Genomic DNA, 12,149 nt, shown 5'->3' on the forward strand with positions numbered 1-12,149 from the left:
CGGACATTTCGTTGAACGGACATTTCGTCGAACGGACAATTCGTCGCCGGATTCGCTCGCTCTCAAAATTATAATCATGAGAGAGAGAGAGAGAGAGTTTACTGTTGAAAGCGATCAACCAGGTAATCTCTCGCTCTCAAAATTATAAGCATGAGAGAGAGAGAGTTTGTCATTGATTGCATTGACAATGTCAGAGCATTAATATCTAAATATCTAATATCAAAATTATCAATAAGTTGCGTATTATTGGCGTGTGTGTACATGTTATTCGTCGCCGGATTCGCTCGCTCCCGGATTCGCTCGCTCTCAAAATTATAATCATGAGAGAGAGAGAGTTTGTCATTGATTGCATTGACAATGTCAGAGCATTAATATCTAAATATCTAATATCAAAATTATCAATAAGTTGCGTATTACTGGCGTTGTGTGTACATGTTTTTCAAACTACGGCCTGCGGGCCATATACGGCCCGTTAGGCTTTTTAATCCGGCCCGCCGACGTTGTCCAAATTATAGTAAAAATCAATGACCTCATTCATTTCCCTTTTCCCTGCAATACCCTCGTTTCCCCGATAGATGAAGCACTAGTCTAGACCTTTGTTGGAGTGTAACTTGGAGAACAACAACACAGTTCCCACTGAAATGTGAGTTTCTCCACTGTTTTAAAAATAGCAACTTGCACATGTAGGCACAGCAGCAGTACAGTAGCTTAATTAACATGCCGCTCATCACTCTCAATTTAAAGACTGCTTTCTTTCGTTGAATAATAATATGCTCTTAATGTTGAATGTAAATTTGAAAATACATTTTCACCTTCAATTGTGTCTTTTTTCTTACATTTCAATCCACAGGTGAAAATCTTTTAATTTAAAACTATGTCGCCTATATTAACAATAGTCATTGTCATCAAAATTTTATCAGCAGGAATCACATAAACCTCCAAAATGATTCTAAAATCTATTTTTTCACACTGACCTAATATCACCAAGAGTTGATGTTTGGGGACCCTGAGCAACTTTCGGCTCGAGTGATGCAAAAATATATAATGTCATGTTTTTAATCGCATAATTGGCACAAATGGGACCGAGACACCTAAGCCACCACACGCTCTGAGAGCCTTAGGGAAGCTCACCGCAAATCTAAACGGGAGAGAGGCAGTAGCAAAAACCCAGAGCCTAGACAGATAGGAGGAGGCAGGCAAAGGGGAGCAGAGGATAACCCGTGAACACCCCCTGGATGAAAAGAAAGCACCTGGTATGGCACCTCCTTAGCACCTAAGAACTACTGGCCTTGAGATTAGTCGAGGAGGACAGTCAACCCGCCACCCACACACTGCTCGGGAAGGGAATTTGCACAACACTTCTAGGTATTCGCACCATTAAACAAAGATATCATTAGGAGCAACGTGGGTTTGAGTATCTTGCTCGAGCACACGTCTACAATTTCTACATGGTCACAGGGGTGACGGAGATAGTGGAATCCTGTACTTTTATTATTCAGATAGAATGAATGAAAATCCTTTGATTCATCAGCTGCAGTCCAAAAAAGTGTTTTTGATCCGCCCATGCTCATGCGCAATGTTTAGGCTAAATGTTGAGCTGCTTACAAGAGTTAAAATTATATTAATGCTTTCATGCGTGCTAGTTTTTTCCCACACTTTGAGCTCTACCTGGGGAAAGAAGGGGGAAACGTTGCACATTCGCTGACATTAGACAGCCCACTGAGTGATGCTGTGATATACTGACCTGCTGAAATCAAGCCGATGTCACACACACTTGCATAACACCTAATGGACCTATGAAATGGTCCAACTTCTAACAAGATAGGAAAAGTTTATGTATAAAGTGCAATGGTTGCCGGTCCATGGGCTATTTTAACAGAACTGTTATAAAAACCCTTAGAACCCTTTACAATAATAATATTAAAAACTTGCATAAGCGGTCTTATTTAATTGACATCTCGACAAACAAGGATTTTTTTCACCTACCCGCTCCACAGGTGGCACTACATTCAGTCCATGAACCGTATTTCCAAAAGAATACTGAAGCAAGGGTGTTATTTTCTTCAGAAACACTTTGACTGATTGTGTATTCATAGCGCACTCCTGGATTTGCCTCTTGAAAAAGGAGCTGAGAAAATGAATAACAAAAACAGTGGCAAGTCAGACAAAATTAATGGAACTGATTAAGTGAAGAAAACCCGCCTTGTACATTTTTTGAACAACAAAACACCAACACAACAATTGATAAACACTGTAATGTTCTGTATGAATAAGTGGTTCAGTACCAAATAAATTGATGCTTGATTAGGGCCCTGAGACATTTTAAGATCATAAAATAATGTATGTAATCCAACTATATCATCAAAAACAAACTGAACAAATACACAAAGAACACAATTGATATGTGTTGAGCATATTGAAAACATATGTTGCTTATTTTATGTTCACCCAGTTGTCCTCATTAAATAGGGAAATGTTATGATAAATGAAGTGAATAAAACACTAAAACCTGGACCTTTTGTCTTTTTTTTCACCCAAAATTATTAATGTCCCTTAGTGAGATTGGCACCCACATCATACAAATCTCTAAATGGCCTCTCTGGTGACAGAACTCAATTAGTCGGCAATCTTCCTTCATTCTCTATGTTGAGTATGCTAGAATCAAACAAACACCGTCTTTCATTTTCTGCTTTTCGGCTAGTCTGCTCCAATCTGCTTTTCACGTACAACTATATCTACAAAAATCCATCCTAGCGACAGCACCATTTCTGATTTCATTTGACATTGAACAATCCATTATTTCATCTTCCGTATCGTGCATCCTTGCAAAGGTTGCAGCGGTTGCCGGAACCTATCTCAGGTGACTTGGGACGAAAGGCAGATTACACCCTAGACTGGTCGCCAATCAGCCGTAAGGCACACAGAGAGACAGACATCCACTCGAACTCACAATCATACCGCCACCGAGCGGGAATCATAGTGATCAAAAATACATTGATGAGGAGAATTTCATTAATTGTAATTTTGAACCAAACACATCTATTGACAAGTAGTATTGGATTTTATGATCAGTCCCACCTGAATCCACAGTGGCTCCAAAGTAGGCCCAGGTGAAGTTAGGTTCTCCAGATGTCCTGTCCGTTCATAGGTAAATACGGCCCCAGCTGCTTTGTACTCGCCATTCCATTGTATAGTCCATCCGCCATTCAGATAATAATTGTCGGGACCGTCGCCTCGAAGGGCTAGAAAATTTCTAGCTTCAGCCATCTCTTCAATCCTGATGTCCCATGATCCCTCTGGGATTAGCCCAATGTCCACGTAACCTTGGTGACAACACATCTTGTCTAAGTGACAATGCTTGTGGAATCACAGATTATGCATTTTGTGTGAAACAGAATTCAAAGGATTCTGGACAGATTGATCGATGAAGTTTCTTTGAAGGTGTTTGAACATAAAACAAAATGTTCACGAAGGGTCGTTGTAAACTATTTCTTTGTAACGATGGTTCTCACTAGCAAATTTATTATTGTACAGTAATACTATGACATACGAGTGTCCCAACATTCGAGAAATTTGAGATACGAGGAAAATTCAGAGCAAATTTTTGCCTTGAGGTACGAACCAAATTTTAGATATGAGCATAAGAGCTGGTTCCCAATGCGGCCGTCCGGGTGGCACATTTACCGTGAGGACATAGACGGCCCAGAAATGCATCCCCTTCACAATTGTGTTAAAATACTACATTAACAATAGAAATATTTTTCAACCAAATCACATTAATGTTTGAGAGTATCTGAAAAAACATGGGAAAAAATCTATCATTTAGAAAATAAGGTGATTTGAGGAACATGTCCAAAACTAATCCTTTTTCATTCATTCATTTTCTTGAACCGCTTTATCCTCACAAGGGCCACGGGGGGTGCTGGCGCATGTCCCAGCTGACTTCCGGCCACAGGCGGGGGACTCCTTGAATCAGTGACCAGCCGTTCGCAGGGCACAAGGAGATGGACAACCATTCACACCCGTACCTAGGGGCAATGTAGAGCGTCCAATCAGCCTACCATACATGTTTTTTGGAATGTGGGAGGAAACCGAAGTACCCGGAGAAAACCCACACAGGCCTAGGGAGAACACGCAAATTCCAAACCGGTGGACAAACTTGTATTTGAAACCAGGAGCCCAGAGCTGAGGGGCCGATGCGCTAACCACGCCGCCGCCGGGCCACGCTCAAAACTAATACTTGCTTTGTATTATTCTTTTCAGTTGTGTAATCAATTGTAATTTCTCTCGAAAACATACCAAGTCCTTCACTCTCCTCGAATGTTTTCCTCAGTGTTGCACAGGTGGAGCCGTTACCAAGACACACCCCGCAGCGATCCTCCATGGCATTTGACTCAATCACGTAGTCACAGCCAACATTCTGTATGACAGCAGATAACAATAACAAGAACAACTGAGACATTTTTTTATATCAAACTGGAGACAGAAAACTGACTTTGTGGCTGCATGGCTGATTAAATGGCAGATTGCAAGCATGTTTGGAAGGATAACTCTTCAGGATCTTTTAAAAAATCAATTCTGCGCTACATCGATAGATTGATTACTTTGTACAAGAACAAAAAGCTTTTGCTAAAGTTGGAATGTTTTACTGAATGCAATTTTATTGTGCTTGTTAAGTTAAATCATCACACTGATTTAACAATGTGCTCAGCAACTGACTGGTAATCATTTGAAGTTTGCAGGGTAGAATACCTAAAGCAACTGCTAGTCTGTGACCCTTATGGTGACAAGCAAAAAGGAGGAAAAAATGGTTGCATGGATAATAACATTCCTAAAACTGCGAAATTGGGAAATAAGAGTGTTGCACAAAAATGTCAGAAAATGCCACGAAATCTGGAGTCTACTCCATAGGCAAAGAGCGTATCAGTAACTGGCATTTTGTCCCAGATAGTCAAGTGGTTGTTATCTTGGGGAGAGGATTGGGATAACCACAGTATATTAAATGACATGAAATGAAAAATGTCAACTGCATAACAGCTGTCGCAGATTACCCTTCCCAGACAACAAAAAGAAGACTGTACAGCATATTTCAGTTCAACTGATTAATGGATGAAATCATACTTTTCCTTTGAGATATTAGATGTGGTACTACCTTACAGATGCCATTGATGCACATCTCTCTGCTTTTGTTGCCTTCAGAGCACGGAGTGCCATCAACGACAGCGTCACGCATCTTTTCGGAGAAATGTTCATTCAATGGGCGGCAGTGGAGCTCGCAAGGACTGACTGAAGCAAAACAGACACACAATGTGACTAAGTGTGACAGAACACGGGAATCGTGGCAGGCACAGTTCACATCTTGTCAACTTGAATCAAAATATTTTTGCTCACCCTTGCTGATCACTGCCACCCACTTGTAGAATTTGCCCTTGTAAAGCGCACTATTGAAGTGACTACACTGGATATCTCGAAAACTGGGGTCGTTGTTTGGACACGGTGTTGTGTTGCAGATGCGATATCGCCGTCTTTCTCCTAGGCAGTACTTCCCTCTGTTCCTTGGACTAAAGGACAAGGTTAACACAGTTCATTGCTTTGGCATTTGAGGAACTCATTGAAGAGTAATACCTTAATTGCTGTTTAAAAGATAAGAAAATAGAAATATGAGCTTTTCTTTTTTTTATCTCAGTGTCCACAACTAATTTGAAGCTCAGAGGTTGAATGCACATTTAACACTCAAAAACAAACCTGGGGGGAAAGAAGTTAAATGCTTTGGGACCATAGACATACAATACATGAATAAACACCTGCTAATACAGAAACCCAAACAGTGCCGGCGTCAAGCAGCCTCAGTAAGACGAATAAAATACTAAAACTATACCTTGGCATAAGATTTTGTCCTCATCAGGGGAGCACATTATCCCTAGGCTAAATGTGAAGGAAAAACATCTGAAATAGCTGATATTTCTGTTGGCAATAATGTGCAAGTGTCTAATTATCACACTTCAACAATGTTCTTTAGGCACTCCTTGTAATTTACTGCCAACCAAAAGAACCACACAATCTTAGATTGTTTGTAACCAGCCTTGTATTTGCCAAAATACTCATCCTGCTCAGTTTTTTTTTGTTATTAAGACATTCGGACACAATCTGGATTTGCTTGTCAACAACTCTGCGTCACGGCGTCTACCCCATGCTGGCCAAGAAGTAGCAAATACACCTTTGGGGATAATCTGTATTAATGGCATCTCGGGTAGACTTTAATCCAACCTGTGCAATTTTCTTCTTTTTTTTTTCTCATCTGACCACCAGAGGTAAAATTTGAATAGGTTGCCAAATTTGAATGTTTAAACAAACTATGATGCCATTCCATGAAATTTTTACCACAACAATTGGTTAGCTTTCTATGCCTATACAGCAAATATGCATCTTATAAAACAGTTTGTCTCTATTTATAGTAAATACATATTCTTAATTACTGTTATTCAGGCTCTATTAATGGTGGAAGCCAAGGCATTATATAAGACGCAGAATCTATGCTCTGAAAGTATATGTTCAAATCTCTGTCGTGTCAACTGCAAAAAATCCGCATGATGAAAACACAAAGCCAGGAAGTAAAGCTGGAACAAGGGAGAAAGGTTACTATCGATATAAAAGCAGAAAAGCCTGAGGAGAACCTCAGCAACTTCATCTTTGCCACTTCTAGCCTCGCCTCCTGTCTTTTCCTCAGAGCTACTGTTTCTATCCAGGCCATACATCATGGCTGCCCTTGCCACTGCTCTGTCTTTAGAACTTTGTCACTGACACTCTCCTATCACATAACACTCCTGATACTTTCCTCCAGCTATTCAAGTCTGCCTGCAAATGATAACAAGCCTACGTGAAAGGTTGACAAAAATGAAAACCAAACAAGAACGATAGTACATGACAACCGCACACCACATTCTTTTCTTCTGTTTTGCCTCAATAGATAGCAGGGCCCGCTTATTCATTTCGTTCACACCAATAATTTAAAAAAAAAAGACAAATGGCAGTCAAAAGAGAGTTTTTGTGGTGGTGGGAGGCTCCAAGAGGAACTAAAGGAGGACGCAATGTAACCAGGACAATTTCAATATAAATAAACGGACCCAGGAAATGCATTTACGTTTTGGGGGATTGTGTAACTTGGATCTTGTATCTCAAAGGGTTTTCATAACCTGAACATTTCGTACCTATAAGTATTCATAAGTAGAGGTACGACTGTATATGTGTATATACATAGTCCAGTTTTTTAAAATGTATTTAATATAGCAATTTATAATGCTTGTCTGTGAAGCACTGTGTTTTTTTGGTACTATACAGAGTAAGATTGACTTAAATGTAAATGAATTTAAAAACATTTAAAAAGTCTTGATAGTCATAAATCCATAAATATTCAGTGTTAGATTATCTTCAAGGTAACATTGCCCAACCACCACTGAGCATGAGTCACTTTCTGCTGACTCACTAGGAGCTGAGCCCAGTTTATTTGTGTTTAAAGCAGAATCAATAACCCCAATATAACAAAGGACTCCTTGAATCCAATTACTTAGAATCACCTTCTAAATAAAGAACCTGTTTTCGCTTAACCATTCCATCTGACCCATCATGACAAAGTAAAGTCGATTGGTTATGTTCGATACCTCTACCTACACTACTTTTCTCCATACAGAGTTTGAACATCTGCTGACCTCGTGACCCTAAAGAGCTACTCTGTAATGTCGTGTTTGTTAAAGGATTCCAGATTTCACAGATATCCTCAAATTAAAGTTTTGGACATTCTTTGTTATTTTAGAACCTTGGTTCCGACGCTACCAGGTATGTATGACATTCTGCGTTTAAAGTGCCCAGAATGTCATTTGGCACGATGGAGACGATTGCGGACCAGGCAAGAAGCCTAACTGAGAAAAGTGCCTTTCAGGTGCAACAAAGACAAAGTTTGTAGTAGAACAAACAGTGGCACGGAAAATACCTGGGAGGATAGATCTTGAATGTAAAATGTCAAATAATTCTTTATTTATACACCATAACCTAATGTGGTACATTTTAGATTAAAAAATAAATTGAAAATCCAGGTCGGTCATTACAGTATTTATATATGCATATTTGGGTAATGTTTCATATCTACACTTCATGATATCGTATGGAAGCGAAAAGCTGTACATATGGTAGAAATAACAAATTTTCGATTATTGCGGCTTTTTCGATTTTTTGATTATCTGGTCTACATTAGACGCAAATTTCGAGGGAATACTGTACTCCTCTTTTGGATTTAATGAGGTAGTCTGTGTGATGTGCCTGATAAAATGCCTTATTAGTATGAATGTAAAAACATGGACATTGAACTTACACTGGGTTATCACAGTCCCGCTGTGCACTCTCAATTCCAGCCCCACACGACCTTGAACATGCTGACCACTCGCTCCACGTACCCCAGCCTCCATTGACACGCTCTGGGTAATGTCCAGCAGTGATACACTGCCCACTGAAACACCACTGGCAAAAAAAGCACAATTTAGAATACTGCATTCATTAACACTTGATGTCCTTGGCTGATTGGAGGACAAAGTCATTACAGTGGTACCTCGAGATACGAGCTTAATGCGTTTCGAGACTGAGCTCCTATGTCGATTTTCTCGTAACTCAAACGAACGTTTCCCATAGAAATGAACTGAAAACAAAATAATTTGTTCCAACCCTCTGAAAAAACACCCAAAACAGGATATTGGATTGGAAAAACATTTTTATTTGTTCTAATTCGCCATATATTAACAAAGTAACAAATAACTAGTGGTTTAATACTATTAAAATGTGTTTAATATTATTAAAATTAGACGGATTTCGCGGAGGGGAGAGAGACGGACAGAGAGAGAGGGGGGAGACTTTTTGCACGGCAACGCGTTCGTAACATAACATAAACAAATTTAAATGAACTTGGATTACGATGCAGACACACTCAAAAATAAGTTTAATCTAACATTACACTAAACTTAATTCTAATTTTGTTTTAAATTTTGATACCTTTCTTCTCCTGGCCGGGTTGGCTCTATTTGCCCTGCCTCCACCCTGACTTTGACGCAACCTATCGAGGGTTGTTTGCTTTTGTATTCCCTTAAGAATACTCCCAAAATGATGCACACAAATGTCCTCACAATAGGATAACGCACGACCACTTGCCAACTTGCCCGGGAAGTAGTACTCCTCTCGTATTAGCGACGGGGGGAAAAACACTGAAAAAATGCAACGCTCTGCCCAGTTCTCGCAGAGACATTACACGAGGGAGTTGCTCGCAGAGACATTACACGAGGGAGTTGCTCGCAGAGACATTACACGAGGGAGTTGCTCGCAGAGACATTACACGAGGGAGTTGCGACCAGAGAGACATTACACGAGGGAGTTGCTCGCAGAGACATTACACGAGGGGGTTGCGGGGAGAGAGACAGTGCCCATGATGTTCTCATGAGCAGCCTCTTGCGTCCGGTGTCTGCTCGTATATCAAAATTTGTCTCGTATCTCAAGATAAATATTTGCTCAAAATTTTACTCGTGTCTCAAATTGCTCGTATGTCGAGGTACCACTGTAGGGTAAAATATCATATCCATTATGAATAAATTCTATCTTACAAATTAAACATTTTTTGGGATAACTGGGCTTTACATAGGAGTAGAGATAAGTTTAGTCATTCATTCTGTTTTTAATTACTTTCCGTTTTGAAAAATAAACTGCAAAGATCCCTGCCTGATGATGGAGTGGTTCACTCGCCTGAATTTGTTGCGGGCAGGCGCAGCCTCGATTCCCGCTGTTAGCGGTATGATTGTGAGTGCAAATAGTTGTTTGTCTTTCAGTGTGCCTTACGGCTGACTGGCGACCAGTCTAGGACGTAGTCTGCCTTTCGCCCGAAGTCAGCTTGGAAAGGCTCCGGCAACCCCCGCAACTCTTAGGTGGACGTGCGGTACAGAAGATAAATGGATGAAATTGCAAATACATTTGCATTTTTACATACATAGATACATACATACACACACACACACACATATATGGTAAAATAATATGTATCTAACTACTGCACATATTTGAATTTTCCTGCATTTCCTCTAGCAGGTCCTCAGCATGTCCCCAGATGAAAAATGACAAGTTTACAGAGTGTAGTCTAGCAACAGTTATGCTTTTACAAAAGAAAATATTCTGATGTATCATGTAGTGTGTTTGTTAAAGCAAATATATGCTGAAGGTAATGTTAATTTTTTGTGGCAAGAATGTGTCATCACATGGACTGTTTTCCATATGAATTCTTTATAATTGTGGCCTTGAAATTTTGTGGCAGTTGTTGACATTGTTAGATTGGAACATCAAAATACACCATGGAATCCTCTAAAATGAAATTGATTTTTACAAAACATTCATGAAGACATTTCTATTTGCGTCATCACAGGTCGCATCGAAGTTGTTTTCTGCCAGAGGGCTGTTATGACTGTGTATCACCAATTAGCTTTAATTAATTTTGATATATATTTTTTTAACTTGAATTCAGAAATCATGGAGGATTTTTGCTAATAAATAGTTACGACTGAAATATACATATATTCAAAAGATTTTAAGGGAATTGGCGAAACTCAACCCTCTATAATGTGGTAAAATTAATTCATCTTCCATACCGCGCTTCCTCGAAAGGGTTGCAAGGGTTGCTGGAGCATAACTCAGCTGACTCCGTGCGAAAGGCAGACTACACCCTAAACTGGTCGCCAGTCAGCCGTAGGGCACACAGAGAGACAAACAACCATCCACACATAGTCATAACGCCAACAGCAGGATTTGAGCCCGCGCCTGCCCGTGCGAAGTCAGGCGAGTGAACCTCTACACCAAGAGGCGGCCCTGATGTGGTAAAATTGAAAACTTTTAACAGATTTTCTTACCACAATGAAAATAACAAATCCAATTTTGCTAAAAACCTAAAGTAGCGACACTTTATTTGTTTGATTGCGCCATTTGAATTGCTACGGAAAACCAGATAAATCTGACACCCACGAGCTGTGTCATGACTGATAAACAAAAAACTCACCTTATCTTGGCCACAACTGGTTCCATCCACAGCCCCGTCCAGTTTGGAGTGGCATGCTGCGCCCGCAGTACACCACAGTGTGCTGCACACATTCTTAAAGACAAAAATATTTGTTTCATCTTTCAAATATCCAACTCTGCGCTTGTTATTTTTACCAGGGAAGATTTATGCAGAAGAAAGTACAAACATTGGTGTGAAATAGTGGGCCTAACCCACAAAAAAAAAATCTTATCTTGAATTTTCTTTCATAAACAGCAAAGAGAGAACTGAGGTCGCTGTAATAATTGGTTTTGTTGAACGATAACACAAAAGGTCAAATGTGTTGTTTATCGAGGAGTTTTTCTCATTCAGTGATTGATTCATTGAACTGCGGGTGCGGGTTTGCTGTTGGCAAATCCCTGTCATTTCGCCTTGACATTCCGCAGAATGTGCGGGTGTCAAAATGCCTTTTGGCCTAGTGCATTGATGATTGAAGTAAAATCTTAATCCGGTATAAATAAAAATTATTTGTCTCCTAATATAAATAGCTACACAAAATTACAAATAATTTGGATGAAGATTTTATACTTTGTACGTGGGACTGCTTTTTTGCATGGGGGTCGCCGGGAGCACCTAGGCTTACCGCATTTGACTTTGGGCGAGCGGCAGAGGTCAACCTTTGGCAACTATTCACTAACCAATATGAGGCAGCAGGTGAAGAAACAAGCTCACACATTCACACCTACAGACAATGTAGAGTGTTCCATTAACCTGGCATTCATGTTTTTGGGATGTTCGATGATACTCAGGTACCAGGAGAAATGCTAATCAAGCACAGGGGGAAAACTGAAACCAGGAAGGCTAGAGATCAAGTTCGAATCTTTGCGTGTACATGCTAACCACTCAGTCACCATGCCATCGAAGATGTCATGCAGTATGCATTTGTCTAATTTTGCAGAATAGAGTAAAAAAAATCTACTGTATTATAAGAAATTTAGTTGTAGTCATACTATATCTACGAACTAACTAAGAAAGCTGTCAGCAAAATTCTCATTAATATTACTGATTACTGTACCTCCTATTTGAATGCAAATAT

At 39.9% G+C, this 12,149-nt stretch overlaps 1 protein-coding gene across 3 annotated transcripts in view; it reads right to left on the reverse strand.

The window, feature by feature from the left end:
* The window catches only part of adamts7 (a disintegrin-like and metallopeptidase (reprolysin type) with thrombospondin type 1 motif, 7), a 51,235-nt gene that overhangs the window by 19,024 nt on the left and 20,062 nt on the right, over positions 1-12,149 (reverse strand). For all 3 annotated transcript variants that reach the window (XR_013297670.1, XM_077589818.1, XM_077589820.1), the window contains exons 10-16: positions 11,075-11,167; positions 8,366-8,511; positions 5,392-5,561; positions 5,153-5,286; positions 4,300-4,420; positions 3,079-3,323; positions 1,987-2,128 (exon numbers count right to left, since the gene is read on the reverse strand). Coding sequence is in view for 2 of the 3 variants with exons in the window: in XM_077589818.1 (XP_077445944.1) it covers positions 1,987-2,128; positions 3,079-3,323; positions 4,300-4,420; positions 5,153-5,286; positions 5,392-5,561; positions 8,366-8,511; positions 11,075-11,167 (1,051 nt within the window). In the remaining variant the exon portion in view is untranslated. The remainder of the gene's footprint in view (positions 1-1,986; positions 2,129-3,078; positions 3,324-4,299; positions 4,421-5,152; positions 5,287-5,391; positions 5,562-8,365; positions 8,512-11,074; positions 11,168-12,149) is intronic.

The sequence above is a fragment of the Stigmatopora argus genome, chromosome 2 (genome assembly GCF_051989625.1).
Source record: "Stigmatopora argus isolate UIUO_Sarg chromosome 2, RoL_Sarg_1.0, whole genome shotgun sequence".
Taxonomy (NCBI): Eukaryota; Metazoa; Chordata; class Actinopteri; order Syngnathiformes; family Syngnathidae; genus Stigmatopora; species Stigmatopora argus.